This window comes from Apteryx mantelli, chromosome 1 (assembly GCF_036417845.1).
Source record: "Apteryx mantelli isolate bAptMan1 chromosome 1, bAptMan1.hap1, whole genome shotgun sequence".
In the NCBI taxonomy this organism is placed as follows: Eukaryota; Metazoa; Chordata; class Aves; order Apterygiformes; family Apterygidae; genus Apteryx; species Apteryx mantelli.
The window spans coordinates 204,842,980-204,863,948 of NC_089978.1; the positions used below are offsets into that span (position 1 = coordinate 204,842,980).

Below are 20,969 nucleotides of genomic sequence, written 5' to 3' on the forward strand. Positions count from 1 at the left end.
AAATTCATTGTCTCTTCCTAATCATTTCTAAAAAAAAAAAAAAAAAACATGATGCAAAATTTAAAAAGTATTAAGAAAAACTAATCCTATGAATGTTCAGAGTTATGATTTAGGAGAATAGTCTACAGAAGTCCAATGAATACTACTCTAAAGCAGAAGTGTATTTCTCACTGTTATTTACTGTACTTTGAATGTTAATGTCTAAGTTCCAGTTCCACCTGGAAATATAGGCTGTATTTTTAGCTTTTGACCTTCTGTGTTCAGAGAGTAGATCTGAATAACACTCTAAGAACCAGCAACACTGGATTGTCTAGAATTCTCCTAGTTTGTGAAATAATTCCTTTTTCTTGCTTATTACTAACTCTTTTGCCTCCTTTTTGGTCTGGGTGCCACAGAACTGTTGCTTCCATTTGCAAACTGAGCCAATTAGTTCTCCCCTTCTCCCCACTCTGGCACGTATTTAGTGCTCTTGCTTTGGAATCAGCCTCTCAGCATTTTTAGTATCAGAGTATCACTTTTCTCTTTTATGTATGAAGAGGATATTTTCTCAAAGCCCTAGCTAGTAGCTGTACATTTAGTGAGCTAGATGGGGAAAATGTAATTTGGTAATATTTCTGGCCTTGTGCCAGTCTGGTTTTCATTTTGTGTAGGTCTTTAAGGCCTTTTTTTCTTTAATACTTTTATTATAACGCTTACAAGGGATTAATTTACCTAGGTATGAAAAGCAAACTAATTCTGGACCGAGGTACAATTAGTTTGTAAATCTTTCATGTGGATCCCTACTGTTACCTGAAGCAGAATTGTGTATGCTGCTCAATACTATGCATTAACTCAAAGTTCTGAAAAAATCCCAAGTGATTTCTGGACATTTAAAACTCCAAAAAAAACCCCACACCACTCTCTTAGATCCAATGCTCCAACTACTCAGACATTACAAAGGATAATTCCACATACACTAATCATACACTAATCTAATGGAGGATGCTTTACAAATATCCCCAATTAAAATAAGAAACCATAACATGACACACAAACATCAAATACTTTATCAGATAATCTTTTAGCTCCAATTAGGGCAAATATTTCAAAGCATAAGTACACAGAATGGTGCAACTGAATAAGCACTTTCACTGTGTATAAATAAAAAATACATAAAAAATGAAAAATTTTAAATTGACTGAGTTTCATAAAGGACTTGCCTTGCACATATATATGTAACAAATATTTATATAGAAAAATCATCTTTTATTTTCTATGTTTTACATAACAAAAATATATGCAAAATATAAATTAAAGGTCATGAAATATAAGTACTTTATTACAATTTGCTTGGTTGAAAAGTCATTATTTGTGTCACTATTCACAGAAGTGCAAACATCTGACCAACCAAGACATCTGTATCCCAAGACAGAAATAAATAAATAAATTGCGATCAGTGATGCCAAGATTGATTTGGGCAGAACACTAAAAGAAAATGCATTATTGAATTTGCATTCCATTCAAAGTAAATAAGAGAAACCATTTATGATATGGCAGCAATAAAAAAAAAAGCAAAAAAAAGAGTTGTAAAATCTTTAATATACTATGCTTTCAAAAGGACGGCAGAGAACATTTTAACTTCAACTAGACATAAACAAAAATACTTTCACAAACAGTACAATGATGCAATGATTATTATTTTACCTTTTGAAATAACTGGAATAAAATAACTTTTTGAATCCTTTCATTTAGCCCCCCAAAAAACTTTACTCTTGCACAATTTGTAAAAATTTTATTTTGTACAATCTTAAGTACCATATTTTCAATATTTTTTATTTCTCAAATAAACCAGAAATTGTCTCAATTAAAATATTACACATAAGAATACCTTAAGTTTTGTTTTTTATATAAAAATGCTCAACCTTCTCCAAATCACTATCTGAAGCTCTAATGTAATTACCAGATGTCTTTCACTAAACTGAAGAAGCTGAGACTCCCAAGCATGAAGCTAGCCAAATGCTAAACATCAGTAAATTCTAAAAGTACAAGTCCTGAATTAATTTCAGCATCCCTATACCTACACATTTCTTTGATTTGCAGCCTAAATGAAGCAATACTAGAATATAACATCCCATATAAGTGTGACCTTTAACAAACCATGAGATGGTTCATGATTTACAGTAGAAAAGCTCCATTGTCATATTACAGGAAATAGAAAAGATAATTAGTTAGAGCAGATACTTTATATTATTGAGTTATCTATTGATTCTCCCTCTCAATGTTTTTCTAGAATTCGTAGAACAGTCTAAATGATAACGACAAGGAGATAAATGAGATTGAATGATGTTTCTATCTTCAAATTCCATGTGTTTATGGAATAACAAAGTTCTATTAATAAACTCATTAAAATTCCATTGAATACACGATTCATTAAATGTATCTTCTGGAGTTTAAACAGGCAGAGATTATCTTTAGGCTAGCAGAGTAGCTTGGCTATTTAAGGTCTACTGCAATGTTCTGCACTGTACACCCAAGGACAGTTACTTTGAGAGGAGTCATGATCCATGAGATTGGGGTAATATGAAGGTTGCTTGAATCACTAACATAATGCATTAACACTCTCCAAAGGGCAAGTATCACTTTTCATACTTTTCATATGCTGGTAACCTATCATGATTAGCAAACAAGCTGTACAAGCTTCATCCACTCAAGTAGCTACTTATTATGTTGTTTCACTTCACCATTCAGTTACTCAGCATCAAGAAAACAATGTGGCACAGCAACAACAGAAATATTATTTTCTTCTGCAGTAACCTTAATTGGCAATTAAGGATATTTACAGTAGATATAAATCATGAAATTCCTTTTTAAAACCAAAATTCTTGAGTTCACACCAACCATGTATTTGCCTTTAGCTACAGTATAGCAGACCCAGTATAAATACAGAAAAGTAATAAAGACATGGAGAAGAGTAAAGCACAAGAAAATATAATTTAATCAAACTATATTGTGCTTCCACCAAAAAGCCAACCAGCTCATGATCCGTCTTTTATGCATCGCTACCGTTACCATTCTAACAACTAAAACTTTCATTGTTCATATATTTTGGTGTATTTTTCTCACAAAAGAGAGGAACTGAGAGGACAGACTTCTAAGGCAACAGACAGCCCAAAGAATATTGAAAAATGCATACCTTATTCAAATCAAAGCTTTGTCTGACTGCTGGGCTAAACAGGTTATGAACAGCACTACAAAGTCTAACTGGCTGCCAATAACTAGTGGCATCCCTCAGGGATCAATACTGGGACCAGTACTTTCTAACATCTTTATTAATGACCTGCAGGATGGCATAGAGTGCACTCTCAGCAGGTTCTTGGACGATACCAAACTGGGAGTAGCGGGTGATATGCTGGAAGTTAGGACTGCTATTCAGAGGGACCTTGAGAGGCTGGAGAAATGGGCTGACATGAACCTTGGGAAGTCCAGGAGAGGCAAATACAAAGTCCTTTATCTGGGATGGAATGGCCCCATGCAACAGCACCAACTGGCTGGAAGGCAGCTGTAGACCTGGGAGTCCTGGTGAACAGCAGGTAGTACCCGAGTCAGCAGTGCAACCTTACAGCAAGGAAGGCCAACCATATTCTGGGCTTTACTAGCAGGAGTGTAGCCAGCAGGTCAGAAGAAGTGATTCTTCCCCTCCATTCAGCACTTGTGAGGCCACATCTGCAGCAGTGTCCAATTTTAGGACACTACAAGAGCGAGTCCAGTGGAAGGTAACCAAGGCGGTTAGGGAGCTGAAGCAAGCAACACACAACTGGCAGAACTGGGTTTGTTCAGCTTTAAGAAGAAAAGGCTATGGATGGATCTTAGTGCTACAACTACCTAACAGGAGAGTATAGAGGAAAAGGAGCCAGACTCTTCCCAGGGGTGAACAGAGACAGAAAAAATGACAACGGGCATCAGTTCCATAAAGAGAACTTCTAATTAGTATTAGGAAAAAAGCATTTTACAATGAGGGTAGTCAAACTCTTTAACAGTGCCCCAAGAGGCTATGCAATCTCCATCCTTGGAGTTGCTCAAAACTCAACTGGGCAAGGCTCTGAGGAGCCCAGATTAAGTTGGCCCTGTCACTTAGCAAGGGGTTGGCTGAGAGAGTTTAGACAACTTGACTGAGATAGAGGCCCAATCCAACCTAAGTTGTTCCAGGATTCTGTAATGTCAAGTACATCCTCCAACTCTTTCAGGTTGGTTTTTCAAATAATAACAACAGCTTTTTAAAATACTTCATATTTTCCATACATTTTTATAGAATAACAGTAATGAAGTTTCACTCACTTTGAAATGTTATAATCCCCATTGTTTCTTTAAAAGAAATTCCTTTAAGATCTATTATACGCTGTAGATATGTCATATGGATTACATGTACTGTAAAATATATCTACTGTAAGACAATCAGTTTCTTAAAGTTAGGATTTTGTTTTGCTTTCTTCAACTGCACTATTCAAAACAAGAAAGCAATTTTAAACTACTCAACTATATAGACAGTTTAGAGTTAATTTAAGATGTTACTTTCTAACTATGATAGTACAAAGAATCAACTAGCAAACATTAACTAGCAAACACTCCTGATCTCTAAGCATATGAAAATTAACATTTCTAGCATAGAAAGGGTATTGTTGGGTACCCATTTTCATTTTTAAAAATCCTTGGCTGTTACCCACAGTCGTAGATACTGACACGGTCTGCTATAAATCGTAGCTCACAGTAAAATATACATTGCATTGATAAATATCTGGTTGCTTCCTTTACTGAATGCTATACACTACAGGTCAATAGAAATATTGAAGAAGAAATTGTGTCCACATTTAGTAAGGTAAATAAACAATTACAATTTTTGATGGAGGACTACTTTAACAATGTCCTCTTAAATACAGTCCTATTAAAGACCCCACCAAATTGTTTTAAATTAGAAAAAAAATCAGGGACACACCCTTTACTCTCAATTTCAGAGTCTGGCAAAGGAGAGTTGAAGAGGAAAGATTTATTTGCTACAACTTATTTTTCCTTTTCACTTTAAAGTTTTAAATATAATGCTTTCCAAACCTAATCTATTTGAGAAAAGTTAGTTAACTACACCAGTGAAGCACTAAAGGCACAAACAAGACTTCAAGATTTCTTCCTTTCTTAGATGCTATTTTTATTAAACAAAATAATGAGTTTGATCATCAGAATGATATTTTTCATCTAAAACATTTGGGTTTAAAGAACTTAATAAAAGGCTTCCTGACAATTTAGGAAGTCTATTTTGTAGGCATTATAATTACCTTCTTTATTTAATATACAAGTATCTGCTTCTATAAATAACTGAAATGAAAACACCAATATCAACATAAGCATAAAATAACACATATAAAAAGCCACACTGCAAGAAGTTAGATTGCTTCTGAAGTAACAAAATACACCACTTTAGAAATATTTTAATATAAAACTTTTGCTGCCCTATGGGTTATAAATTACAAAAGCATTCTCTTAGGTTTTCATATTTATTTACATTTAAAATAAATATATATACACAACAGAGTTTTATATAATTTATATTTATACTATAATACTACATAAACATTGTTTTCCTCCCTTATTTTTTGAGCATTAAAAATTTTAACATCCTAAAAGGGCACAAAAGAGCTATATCAAATATTCAGGATGTAAATATGTGCAGGCCAAACCAAAATATGCTACGGTAAGCACTGGCACAAGCAAAGCTCAAAATATGTATAATGAAAAGATGGAATTAATCTTTTCAAGAAGATTATTCAGTATTAAGCTATAGAAGAGATATTTTTTCTATCTCATCATTGACAGGCTAGTGTCACAAATATATGCTTGGTACTGCTTGGCAACATTTTGCTAATACTCTGTTCATTAATTTAACAAACTATCAAGAGAGTATGTTTAGAATGGGCAAGCATTATCTCTTGCATTTCATTTAATTAAACTCTGCTCTAGCAATATGACAGTCAGCATTTCATGAAGGGAATTATTTTAAAGATGAAGGTAGAAAATATTTCAAAGTGCCCTGCTAAAACATGAAAGCAAAATCTAAAATTACCCCTGCACACACTGTAATTTATCTATAATATTAAAGATGTTATTTCCAGAGTTCATAATTAATTGGATTCCACAGAGAAATTATTCAGGCTTTCCAGATAGCAAAATGATGCACAAAGGCACAAAACATAGTGCCGAAGGACAACCATAAACAACCACTGTGACTCTCTCGAATTACAACAATCGCTGAGCTTAATGTGAAATGAATACTGGCTGCCTTTTGTATGTGGCCATTACTCTGCTGCAAAGAAATTGCCATTGAACTTTGACTATATTGCCTTAATAAAAAGTAATGAAAGTGGCTCATGCTCTAGTGGCTTTCTTTTAAATGATACACTACAGTGATCTTGCAAAGGCCAGTGTGCCACAAATTGATTGAGTATGACAACTCATCTGAGGAAGGCTACGTTACACTACCATGATAGGTAACTGTAATGATGTTGGCTTGACTTCTTGCAAACATTTTAACTAAACACTTTCAATGAAACACCATTTGGAAATTAGGTGAGCTTTTAAGACTTACCATCGATCCGACTAACAAGTTCTTCCAACATTTTCACTTTCTTTTGAATTCCTGGCTGGGCAAATGTGTAATTATCCTAAAGAAAAGACCATATACAAGTATAAGCTTGTGAAAAACTAAAATTTATTTTCCCTCAATTACTTTTCTAAACCCATATATTTTTCTATGTTTGCTTGTGTTTTGTTTTTACATTTTCTAGGCCTGTTTCCACCATTAAGTAGTAAATCGTCACATTCTACAGTCCTGCTTAGAGTCTGTCTCTAACAGCGTAACTTAGAGCTGCTGCTGTCCCAGTTGCTCTCTACTTGCTGTGTCACTGAAGTTACATCTATATTGTAGATGTCTAAAGAGCTTAAAAGGCTCTGTTTTTAAATGATAAAAACTGCCATATTAGACATTTTTAAGGTTTTACAATTTTATCAGAAATAATACAGGAAGCATGAAAATTTAGACCTTAATCAGTGACAGGATAAGAATTTGATCTTTAAAGGTTCATAATAATATTTTCCAGTGGCATAAGAAATCAAAACTCTAATTCAATGGAGTCATGACTGTTGTGAAACCAAGGTCACAACTAATATCATGAATCAAAATTGAATACACATATTACACAGTTATAATGACAGGTTAATTGCATGTATTTGTTTGAATGCATTAATTCCAACTGAACTTTTTAGTTCTACAATATAATAATATCATCCGACATACTGAAAAAAAAAGAGAAAGTAATCTCCACTTTATCCCCAAAGTTCTCAATCTTTTAGAGGAATATATTCTTTAAATACAGAGCAACATTTCTGAATACTTGGTAGCAACTTCCTCCATTAAATTCATCTTATTATGGTTTTCTATGCAGTGAGATTAAAGAAAACAAATGACCCAATATATGTTTTTAAAGGAAAATTACTATTTATAATTGTTTTCACGTACACATTGTATACACAGAAAACCAGTGTAAAGGATTTAGATCTCATCTGCTATCATTTGAATAATTCCACTACAAAATTCAAGTGGTGAGCTGAGCAACTATGCCAAAAATCATGCTAACAAAATCTTTACTGATGTTGGAAAATTAAATTTTTGGGGACTTTGACTTCAAATTTTAACTTAACTAGCCTATTATGTCACTAATTGAAAAGTTAACACGGAGGTATGGAATTTAACTTAAGCCCTCTCTATTACAGGAACGTAACCAGAGAAAAAGTAGTAAAAAAAGAAGTACCAGCATACAATTCAAGATAGAAAGGAAAGCAGAAGGAAATGTGGCTATTACAAAAAGAACTACAAGTACTTTGAAAATTAGGACAAAAAACATTAACAGTACTGTTTTATGTAAAAGCTAAAATGAGATGTTCATAAATATCAGATTCCAAAATATCATGAGCTAATCAAGAGAGAAACTTAAATTAACTGATATTTAAAATTTCCCTTTCTGCTCCCCTCTGGAATCTCAATCTTGCCTGTCCCCAGCATTCCCTATTTTTATCAGTAAAGCTCCTCTTCCTCTATATTTCTTTGTTTTCACTTACTCACTTTCACAATTTAAGCCATTTCCCTCCCCTCTCTCCTTTTTGGCATGCCACAACAGGCTCCCTCCATTTCACATTCCTCATTTCTTGAGGTCACTAGACATCATAAGTCTACTACTATCTGCCTCAACTTCCCATGGCAGCAAGTTTCAGTTCACCTGCTAAATAAAGAATCCATATCTGTTTTATCTAATCTCATGCTAATGCTGTCAAGTGTCTTCTATTTCTTGTCTTGCAGAAGTACTGAGTAACAATTCTACATCCAGCTTATCCACTTTCATCGTATTTAGACCTGGATCATATCCTCCCCTAGCCTTTTCTTCTCCAAACTACAGTCACAATAGTTTCTCCTGTGACAAAGGCATTTGCCCCACCCTTCTCATCATTTTAGTTGTCCTTCTCTGTACATTCTTTTATTCTACTACATCCTTCCTGAGATGGAGAAACCAGACCTGTATGAAGTACTCAAGCTATATGGAAAACAAAAGTTTATATAGCAACAAATGATGCTCTCATTTTGTTCTCAATGTCCTTTCCAGTGATGCCCAGTCTTTGCTGCTTTTTGGGCTGCTGTTACATGGTGAGCCAAGGATTTTAAAGAACAGTCAGGAATGACTCTAATATCTCCTCTGAGATGCAACTCCAATATCTCCTTCTCGAGATACAACTGTCAGTTCTAAGTACAGTGTGAGCACAGTTTAGATTATTTTTCTCTAGAAAATAATTAAGTCCAGGCAGAATGGACAAAATAAGAGCTTGACAAATAGTCTGATTTGTCTGAAGTGAACCGGAAGGCTGCTAGGGGGCACTAAAAGATAACAAGGAGGAAGTTGGATTTTGGATATTCCATGCGGTATCTGTATGGAGCTTCAGGAAAGAATATCGAAGAGAAAGTAAACACAAGATGATAGTGCAGACTGCTGAACGTCTGCCTTAAGGGGAGTCTTTCTCATTTGAGAAGGAGAATGTAACATAGAAAAATGTAGGAAACTTTCCATACAGCAATGTGAAGAGACTGATAAGACAGCAGAGAAAATGTGAGCTTAATCATGACCTTTGGATTAGGTCATGATTAGGCCATTCTCACCACAGAGAAAGCATCTTTTTTACAGAGCATAACTGCTTTTCCTCATGTTCTTTTGACTGAGAGTCTCTCCTCAAAAGGTTGTGCATGCACAAGCACGAGCATGCAGAATCCCCATTTTTCTTTTTGTTTTCTGAGAAACAAGAAAGATGCCTATAAATGAAGGACAAATTTTCAAACTTACTTTCTTGCTTTCTAGTCAGCAGCACAATAATAGATTGTCCCTTAATCTTCTGTAACGGAATACACTTCCACATAATCATGCCCCCTAAACAAAGACTGTCACATTAAACTAATATAGAAGCTACAGAATACTTTTTTTCCAAGAAATCCTGAAGTGCTGTGATCACTTGTTCCTGATTACAATAGTCTTTAAATAATTACAGTAAAGTTCTCTATTGGACTAACAGTAGCACTTTCACAGTTTGATAATAGAAATAAGTGTACTAACCAAAACAGTGCTGACCAGAAAGCAAGGACAAATCATTGAACTTTGGAATTTCCCACTGGAAACAGGCACCCATTACAACCTGTTGGCATTGCATCTCAAACAGAACCTGAACATCCTCTGTACTGCAACAAAATGTCAAAATTGAAAGACTGAGAAGTCTCTCAGAGAATCTAATCTACCATCTTGCTAACAGGAAAACTATCTGGGACTTTCATGGGAGTCTTGCACATTCCTACATTAGAGTCAAAAATCATATCCAGGATGCAACATCTTTAGGAAACATTACATTCATTTCATTCACAGAACCACATTCTAACAATGAAAAAAAGTGGGTTTGGGGGATTTTTTCTATACTGATTTAAGTTATTTTTCCAAAGTAATACAGAATCACAGAATGGTTGAGGTTGGAAGGGACCTCTGGAGATCATCTAGTCCAACCCCCCTGCTCAAGCAGGGTCACCTAGAGCACGTTGCACAGGGATCGCGTCCAGGAGGGTTTTGGATATCTCCAGAGGAGGAGACTCCACCACCTCTCTGGGCAACCTGTTCCAGTGCTCTGTCACCCTCACAGTGAAAAAGTATTTCCTCATGTTCAGATGGAACCGTCTGTGTTTCAGTTTGTGCCCGTTGCCTCGCGTCCTGTTGCTCGGCACCACTGAAAAGAGTCTGGCTCCATCCTCTTGACACCCTCCCTTCAGATACTTGTATACATGGATAAGATCCCCTCTCAGCCTTCTCTCTTCTCCAGGCTAAACAGGCCCAGCTCTCTCAGCCTTTCCTCATAAGAGAGATGCTCCAGTCCCCTAATCATCTTTGTAGCCCTTCGCTGCACTTGCTCCACTAGTGCCACATCCCTCTTGTACTGGGGAGCCCAGAACTGGACACAGTACTCCAGATGTGGCCTCACCAGGGCTGAGTAGAGGGGGAGAATCACCTCCCTCGACCTGCTGGCAACACTCTTCCTGATGCAGCCCAGGATACCATTGGCCTTCTTGGCCACAAGGGCACATTGCTGCCTCATGCTTAACTTGGTGTCCACCAGCACTCCCAGGTCCTTCTCCGCAGAGCTGCTTTCCAGCAGGTCAACCCCCAACCTGTACTGGTGCATGGGGTTATTCCTCCCCAGGTGCAGGACCCTGCACTTGCCTTTGTTGAACTTCATGAGGTTCCTCTCTGCCCACCTCTCCAGCCTGTCCAAGTCTCTCTGAATGGCAGCACAGCCCTCTGGCGTATCAGCCACTCCTCCCAGTTTGGTATCGTCGGCAAACTTGCTGAGGGTGCACTCTGTCCCTTCATCCAGGTCATTGATGAAGAAGTTGAACAAGACTGGACCCAGTACTGACCCCTGGGGGACACCGCTAGCTACAGGCCTCCAACTAGACTCTGCGCTGCTGATCACAACCCTCTGAGCTCTGCCATTCAGCCAGGTCTCAATCCACATCACTGTCCACTCATCTAGCCCACACTTCCTGAGCTTGTCTATGAGGATGCTATAGGAGACAGGGTCAAAAGCCTTGCTGAAGTCAAGGTAGACAACATCCACTGCTCTCCCTTCATCTACCCAGCCAGTCATTCCATCAGAGAAGGCTATCAGATTGGTTACAGTACTCACAGGAGAGCAACAACGTACTGAATGATTTAATTTGTAACAGATCTTGCGTAAAAGCGTCTTCACGCATATAACAGTGTAAATCAACCCAGAGCTAAACACACTATCACTTCAATCATTACTCTCTTCTCGGGCAGTGCAACTCGCAACTGTGATCTACCAAGCTGAAACTGTTCTTTTTCTCAAAGCAACATTTACTCCATACACCTAGAAATGCAATCCAAAACTGTTATCTTAGATTGTAAGACTGTTAGTTTGCTATTCACTGTATCTTTTGCCTATTTATTTTCCTATTCAGTCCACTATTTCATCTGCAAATGAACAGTCTGGAGTCGCTCTTTCATTTGTGCTAGCTCATCTATCCGGAAAGATCCCTGTTGGCTAAGTTCTTTTTCTTCTAAATAAACTAAGTTAAACACATTCCCTTCTATAGTACTTGTAACTGACTTTCCAGAGTCTGTGAAATAGAGAAGGATTTTGTAAATGTAAAAAAAGTATTCTACTAGCTAGTATTCTTACTCCTTTTGTACTTATAGGTAGAAGTAAAAGCTAGTAACATAGATTTTAAAAAAATGTAACAAACTCATGAAACGTATGAGTTATTTTTCAGGGCAATACAGAATTAAGATGGTTAAGATTTAAATTCCTCTATCAGACAACTTAATTGGTGATATCAGCTTCCAAATTTGGCATAACAGTTCTTCAAAAGACCAAAAGTTATTACATATAGCATTGACACCTCTTTTTACTTCACACTATGTTTTCAACATAGTTTTCTTCACTAACCTTTGCAGGAAAAAAATGCTGCAATATTCAGTTCCCCTACTTATTTCCCTTCACACCTGTGTGAAGGAATCTTTCGCTACACATCTTTCAGGTTTTTGTTATATTTCCTCATTTATTCCCTGTGTAACTTTGATCATCTCTATTAAGCAAAAGACGAACTCTGAAAAAGTCGTAAGGAATTGAAAACAGGATTGTCTTACCTTAATATAACTTCAGCAAACACTTAACATACTTACAGAGCCTTACACTTCTAAACACTGTTCTGGATGCATTCTAGCAAATATTCATGTATGACAGAGCATGCGTGAGTACACAACAGAATCTATGGTAAATATAAAAGATTTATGCATTGACGTGCAACATCTAAATTCCTTGATGTTCAATTCATATAGCTTGCAACATACTTCCAGTGAACTATGCTAACCTACTCCACAGCTGAATGGCTAATTTCTAGTTCAAACTACAACATGTAATTAGATTCATCTTACATTATAGAAGATTAAGGCTTCACAGTGTCATAAGGACTCAAAACTTGCTACTCCTTCAAATCTTTGTGTTAACAGTCTGTGCTTATTTTGTATAACCTAGTATAATCCAGCTTCCCTGCAAATACATTTAGGTCTGACAGCTTTTTTTTTTTTTTTTGGAGACACTTTCAATCTGGTCTCAATCTTTACAATTTAAAATATTTCACGTGCAGCCTTCATTCAACATGATAAAACACATTAGATAATTCTTTACTGTATGATTTTGAATTTTTAAACAAGTTACCCTAAAGTTATATTCTCAAAACATACGGACAAAGGCTTGTAAGGCTCTACCAACTTATAAAAGAGGAAAAAACATAGTATTCTTCCTAAATGTTACAGAATTCTAAATGGAAGAAATTTGGTTAAAAATGAAAATAATAAAAAAAAGGACTGAATTACCCTCCTATACTCACAAAAAAATGAGAAGGGAGAGAGCAGAGATATCAGAGTTTCTAAAATCATGTTTCTAAAAAAACATGGGAATCACATCCTGTTCATTTCACTAGATCCTTTCTGAATGCTGACAGTAAGCTATAACTTGGAAAGGTGTTTACCTTAAAAAGAAAGTCCTAAAGTAACATTTTCTGTGAATAGATGGAGCAAGTGATACTGAATAAACCAAGGAGAGTTCTACTGGCATTCTTAATAGTCTCCAAATGCTGCAGCACCCACAGTACATGTGTTGCATAATTGTCTATAGCAAACAAAGCATTGAAGGAGATTCAAGTTTTTTAAATGATATAAATCAATGAGACTCTCATGAACCACTCTGATTAAGCATTACTTTAAAACTCATTAGTACTGTATGCATATCATAATAAATATATTCTACTTTCTTGTAGAATATACACGCCACAGCACTGACAGCTAGCTGTACAAAATGCCACTACCTTATGATGGAATGCTAGGAAGGATGCAGACGCTTTCAAACTGTATGTTAAAAGTACTTCCAAAGCAACTGGTAAGTAAGTTCTACATATCTCCATGTTATTTTAACTATAAAGCTCTTCCAAAATACATACTACAGACACTTCGTACAGACGAGTCCATAATAAATCTGAGAATTTTTTTCTTCCCAGCTTCTTGAGTTTTTCAAATATATGTGAAAAAAGGGATGTAAAAAAGTTTTGGTGAATATCATCTCTGTGTGTGTGTGTGTGTGTGTGTGTGTGTGTGTGTGTGCGTGCATGTGTGCACATGTGTGCACCTGTGTGTACAAAATACTTGATGAAATGTATTGTATATGCACACACATACATATCTCACCTATATTACTTTTTCTACTCATTCCTCAGGAAATATTTTCAAAGAGCAACATTTCTTATTATCCTACACATCAGAAATGGCAACACTGTAGATTCTTTGCTCTTCCCCACTGATTTATGGTAGTTAAAAATACATAAAGAATTTCAGAGTATTAAAAAAGTTTTCCAGGATCAGAAAATGAAGCGAATTTGGACCCCTCTAAGCTCAGAGCCTTGGGGAAACAATGCCTTCTGATTGATAGAGTAGCCTTTACTGCCCTACTTAATATACTGCACGTATGACCTTTACTACAGTTTTCATTATGAAGAACATTTCAGACTCTTTGCAGGCTTTGGTTAAAGACAGTCCACATCTTTTTCTTTAAACAGGTGATGATGGGATAATTTTACGAAGATGAAGGAAGCTGAAGAGGGAGAGGAAAGAAAACAACCTTTTATGTCATCAGTGAAAGAGAAAAAGAGCCAGCCAAATTGAAAAGAAAAAAAACTGTCAATAATTTGACAATAATGACTTCAGCCAGGCATAAACACAGGTACACTGCTTCTCTTCTTTTCAGATCAGATAAGCTGTTCACAAGCAATTTACTGATGAAATTATTGGAACCATTTACAAAAGCAAACTGAAAATTTTGACACAGTCTTCATAAGTTTTTTTTTTCCAAATGAAGTTTCACAATCAATCAAAGCTTTTAAATATAATGAATACATCAAGCAAACTGTGTACTGCTTACATAGACCTCTATCTTCTCTATTGATGTATATTCAAGAATTCCTATATGTCAGTTTAGGTATGTTCAAGTATATTACCATATGAACAAAAAAAGACTATCTAAAAAGTAAGCTTTCCGAATTTGTATATTTTTCTCATTATTTCAGAAAGGAGTATTCTCAATTTAAAATTTTTAAACTGATTTAAGTACTTCACTTATTTGTGAATCTTTTAAATGAACTCTTACTAAAAAAATCTTGGTTCACCTTGCTATCTGTCAAAGTTAGGCAAATGGCAGGGGGGAGGAGGAGGAGGAGGGGAAGAGAAACAAGACACTAAGATGGTGATAGCCACCCTGCGTATAAACACCCTCAACAGTAGACATGGGTTACCCAAAACACTTCTTGGAAGTTTGAAACCTTAGGTTAGGAATTACAGTATAGACTCAATCTTAAATGTAGTCCAGGAGAGAAAAAGAACACTGAAGAGCAAGCACGCATGTGTTTCAGAGCATATTTTTTGCAGATATTCCATAGCACGTTCCATAATTACTCCAAGATATCGTCTGCACAATAAAAGAACTTTAAAGTCTTTGTAACAGTTAAGCCTGACTTTTGAAACCTTAAAGTTTCCTAAGCAATAGGAAAGTACTGCTATGAAGCGCTCTATGCCCAGAACTTTCTACACAGAAAAAAAATCTTTTTTCCTATATAAGATGATGGAAAATATAACATGTTATTAAAAAACAGGTACTGATTCTCATATTGCATTATAACATTATTCATAGATCTCCACACAGAAGCCGAATCTTCTACTCAGCTACGCAATCAAAACTCAGTTTTATGCAAGTGGATGTATTATCAGTTACAGAAACTGTTAAAATAGCAATAAAAGTGCTCAAGAGAGATTTTTGGATTATGGCCTAGGCCAGATGACAGTTCAAATCTGGACAAAAGCTAGAAATCGTAAACACGTGCACTTACAATCCCAAAAGTTGATGCTGTAAATTTTAGGCAGAAGAGAAAGTATTTTTATTGTAAAGTATACTGCTAGCACTGCATAATTCATAGAAAACAATGTTTTCTATATAAGTATTCAGACCTGGTTACAAATACACTCACTGTCTTCTTGAAAAATTTATTTTTGAGGAAAGGCTAGAAAACTCTAAGTGTCGCCGGCTTCCAAAGAGACACAGGCGCTGTTCGAACTTCTTAAGACACATCTCCTGAACACAAACTACAGTCCTCAGGATAAATCCCACTGATGCCCTCAATTTTGTACTTATCACAGTCCTGGCAAAGGATGTGGCTTGTTGTTTAGAACCTAAAATTGGCTATATTGGGTCCAGCAAAAGACCCATTCATCTTTTAAGAGCAGCCAATAGCAAACGGCTCCAGAAGAGCGTAAGAGCAAGACAGCATGCAGTGATATATTTGCAGCATCCTTCCACAGTTTGCAGTTTGCAGTGCTGGGGCTTCCCTAACGCAAGGTGATGCCTTTTAAAAATTAAAGCTGTTCAAAGATTTTTCTTGAACCAAACTTCAAACTGTTCGGGTTTTAAACTCATGTAAGAAGTTATGCATCCTTTGACAAGTAGCTCCATGGCTTAGGTACTTCCCCCCCCCCCCCCTTGTTAAGCCTATCACTCAGCAGTTCTATCAGTAGAGATGGAAAGCAACTACTCCCTATTCACCTTCTTCATGCAACTCAGCATTTTAGAGACTTCTATATATTCCTCCGCTTAGCCAAGTTATCCAAGCTGAAGAACTTAATCCAAACTGTTCCTTATATCTTTGATCACCCTTCTTTGTCTTGTTCCAATTTTTTTTTTTTTTAACATCCAATGCATCATTTTGAAGTGAGACAGACAGAAGAGATCAGAACAGCACACAGCACACTAAGCACAAGCTCATCTTAGGTTTCAGAAATGGCAAAATGATGCTTTCTCTTTTGAGAGCTACTTATATAACCCTTCTCCTCCCTGAGTGACAGATAATGCTTTTACCAGCAGCTTAGTTCCTTTAAGAATTGTTGGTAAAGGTCTTCATTAAAATGCATTTTGAAAATGCAATTAAGCTGTAAATTTGTTCATGGGTTCACTGACTCCTTCAGAAAATCACCAGATTTGTCACCCATTACAAGAGTTATGTAAAATATTCCATAATATGATTTTATCCTTTAACCATTAATTCCATTTCTTATTACAATTTCTACAAACTTCACTGAAATGCACATTTAATTTCTTGGTCTGTATTTTTATGAATTCCCTTGAAATCATTCTGAAAAACTAATGTCATATTCACACCCTGCCATTCTTCCCATAACAAAGCATCTTTGGGCATTGGTATTCCTGTTTAGATGCTTCCTAAGACTGTAGTCATTAGTAAAGACCCTCACAGTAGGCAGGCGCAGACATATTTTAAATGGAGCAGAGTTAGCAACTGCACCTGAAATTCTTATGGAGAAGCTGATTGACAGTATCTTGGTGATGCATTTGATTCTCTCAGAATGAAGGGACAGAATACAAGTCCTCTACTGGCAAATCAAATCACTCAGGAATTTCAAGAGGGTCCCAAAGGATCTCTCACTCTCTGGAGCTGGTGCCAAAACCAGTAATTTTCTTGTAAAGCTTATTGTTCAGGCTTCTTCCTACTATAAAGTTCAGTGGCTTCACAAATGCGGAATTGAATAGCAATGCTTCTGACTCAAAGCACAATTTACACTTTGCAAAGTAGATACTGATGCTATATGACTCAGGCTCATTGTTAATGATAGTCTCAGTGATGACAAGTTTGAAGGATGACTTGTTCCAAAAATCTAAAATGCTGATATTTTTAATTCTCAGACTTTGTTACATCAAGAGGTTCAGGAGCTAGGCTGAAATAATGTACTATTTGTCTGAGGCTAGCTCATCAACAGCCAACACAAAGACCTTGACTGCTCAGGCTAAATCTACTCAGAACTAAACAGGAAGACCATCACAGATATGCTTTTTTACATTTAAATTTTTCCAAGTTTTGAACAGACAATAGCAGACATGTTTTAACTAGTGTCACATCAAAAGACCAGGACTAACATGATGATTAAGTTAATTACATTTCAGCATTTAGTAGTTACAGTGATTCTACTACCAGAGTCGGTGTATTAACTTCCTGGCATGGTAATAGGGTTCAATAAAATGTGTGTGGGGTGGGTTTCCCTTCAGGAACTGAGAAAGTCCTTACAGAACTCTAAGAAGAGCAGCTTCAAACAGGCCTTCAAAAATTTGAAGGTCCTTCAGAAAAGGAAAGTCATACAGAATGACACAATAGTGCATGTGCTTTATCCTCAAAAAAGTACATTTAACAGCATCCATTCTTAGCAAAAAGTTATGTATCCTGCAGAAGAAGGTTATCTTGAATTGAGAAAGGTAAAAATCTCTTACAGAAAAATTTCTAGACTCTTCTCCTACTTTAAATATTCTCTTTTCCCCACTCCAAATAAGTTTAAAAAAACATTAAAACTAACAGATTACATAAAGAAAAAAATAGGAGTAGGCATTTGAGCACAAATACAGAAAAGATTCAGGATAGAAGCACCTGTTGGGGCATGCTAGTATTTCAGAAGACTTTAGTCTCAGATATGGGACCTGGCAAAGTAAAAGAGAGATACCATTCAGGTGTATCATTTGAGAAGTAATTACTAAAAATGTTGCAGTTGCCCATTTGTCATTAGAAGAAAAGACATTCTGGGATCCTGAACAGGTACAAATGCCTACACTAATTGCAGAACATATTTCTCAGGACTATAACTTGCTGATTAACAAATTGGAAAAACAAAAACAAACAAAATTAGAAAAATATAAACAAAATTAGAATTAAAATTTTTTAATTATAACTAACAAAACCCTAGAAAATTAGAATTAGTATTTAAATAATTAAAACTAGAAATAGCTTTATGGAAGCCATTGATATTGAAAAGAGTAAAAGTAATCCCTAGCTGTTGTATATACATCAGAATAGAATCCCCAGTTCAACAATAAACTCCCTTTGGGACGAGACAGAGTAGTTAGCAGTCATCAGCAGTCACCTCTATTGTTACACCTAGTATCATACATAAAATTATTACAACACAAGTTGCATTTTCATTCTAAAATAAAAAGCTGTTGCTTTTATAAGTGTTTTAAAACATGTTTCTGATCAAACAATCCATTCTGAACCTTTTATATTCCTTAGAGTAGTTGCAGCTTAAAGAAAAAAGGAAAGACCTTACTTTGTCATTCCCAGGATGCCACTTGGACAAGACATGAACATAGACACAACAGTTTGGATTTCCAGAAATTAGTAAACAGAAATTACTGTAGAACTTGCATCTCACAAGTGCAGCTACAGTGACAGTGGCTGCAAGAACTGTCACACAGCATGAGTATGCAACTCAAACATTACAGAACTAAGTAGAAATAACTAATGCTAGCACTTCTCAAAAATCCTGACAGGATCTCAACATTTCAAAAACTGATTGGCATTAGGATCTGTTTATGCAGTAAATGGAGCATGACAGCAGCACATTCTTTCAATATCAGCTACTGTTAGTGAGGACTCTGAATACTTTTCTCTGGAGACTGACCTATCGGTAATAGAGTATATCCACACTCTCCCTGAACGCATCATATTCTTCAACCTCTATTCACCTGGGGAAGGTGGGAGGAAAGGGTACTTTACCCATCTATCTAGGTTTCCAGAAGGACTGGGCTGATACATATCTAGAAATATCAGACAAGCTATCACTGCACCTACACAAGTGGACTCTGCAGTCCCTGTGATACAGAAACTTGACCTGGGTATGAAGGCATATATACAATACATGCACAAGTTCGTATGATGAGGCAGATGTAGAGACTCACAGTACATATTCCTTACATAGGCTGTCTTGGTTAAGGAACCCTTATTCCCACACAACAAGATCCGCCATTTACCATAACCCTGGCTAGCTGAAACTAGTTCAGCTACGACTATCTAGCTACCCAGACGAAATGCAGACATAACCAAGAAACTTGTAAGAGTTTAATGAGCAAAAGTTACACAGAAAGCTATCTTAGTGTTATTTTTTATGAAAAACAAAGTGCAGACCTTTGAAAGATTTTCCAAGCAGCATAAAGCCGTTCCATTCATCCATTTATAATCCAAACTTGAGGCACGTGATAGCAAACACTTTTCGTAACTAAGCAGTTAGAGAGAACTCTACAGGATTGCTTTTGCAACCCATAAATTCTGCTATTTAATCAGCCACAGAAATAGCTAATATACATCTCAGTTCACTTCAATCCTCGGAAATGAATTATCTCCCTTTTATTCTAAAAATTCCCAGGCCCTGATAAATAATGATATTAATATTTTATTGCTATTTTTAATACATGTGGTGAGACCATTATGAAATGCATATATTTCCCTTTTGGTTATTTTATTACCATTACAAATGAACTTAAAATGAAGAGTTATACTCAATTTTATGTATGAATGTTACGTTTGTAGGAGGCATGGATCAGCCTGAACTTTTTATTTGAATGTTAATGGGACTCAGTTGAGGAAACTGTTATAAAGGATGATTTAGTAATAAAAAAGCTAATTAAGACAGATGTATGGGAATGTCTACTTAATTAACTGGAAAAACTACTTATGGGATAAGTTCTATTCTTCTCATGTCCACAGCCAGTATTTCTACAGGTAAAAAAATGCAAAAGTATACATACATCATCTACAGTTTAGAAGTGTTCTGAAGAAGAAAGATGGATTGACATCTGAAGGATTTTATCTTTTGAGCGTTTGAATTTGAAAGGCAAGATGAAATAATTTTGGTAATAAACCACGTTTAAAAACTAGAAACACAAGATTCTTATTTGATATATGAATGTATTAAAATACTGTTACATAGATTTCAGGTGTGAAACTATCAAGTAATGTGTTGAAAACTATCAAACATGGTGATCTTATTTTGACATATAATGGCACATAGAAACAGATTTTACAAATCTCCATTAGAGCATTTTGCAACTGTACAGGTTGGAAACAAACTGGCTGGAGAGGAGTTTTATGGAAAAGGACCTGGGGGACTTGGTAGACAGCAAGCTGAGCACAAGCCAGCAGTGTGCCCTGGTAGCAAAGGTGGCCAACAGCCTCCTGGACCAGCAGATCAAGGGAAGTGATTACCCTCACTCAGCACTTGTTATGGAATCACAGAATCACTGAGGTTTAGCAAACTCCTCTGGAGATCGTCTAATCCACCCCACCCTGCTCAAAGTGGGGTCAACTGGAGCAGGTTGCTTAGGATGATGTCCAGTCCAGTTTGGAATGTCTCCAAGATCAGAGACTCCACAACCCCTCTGGGATACCTGTTCCAGTGTTTGAACACCCTTGCAGT

The 20,969-nt window shown here is 36.1% G+C and overlaps 1 protein-coding gene across 5 annotated transcripts in view; it reads right to left on the reverse strand.

Moving 5' to 3' along the window:
- Positions 1-20,969, reverse strand: part of TBC1D22A (TBC1 domain family member 22A) — a 200,173-nt gene that overhangs the window by 97,284 nt on the left and 81,920 nt on the right. For all 5 annotated transcript variants that reach the window (XM_067315862.1, XM_067315871.1, XM_067315852.1 and 2 more), the window contains exon 10: positions 6,611-6,686. In XM_067315862.1, the coding sequence (XP_067171963.1) occupies positions 6,611-6,686 (76 nt within the window). The remainder of the gene's footprint in view (positions 1-6,610; positions 6,687-20,969) is intronic.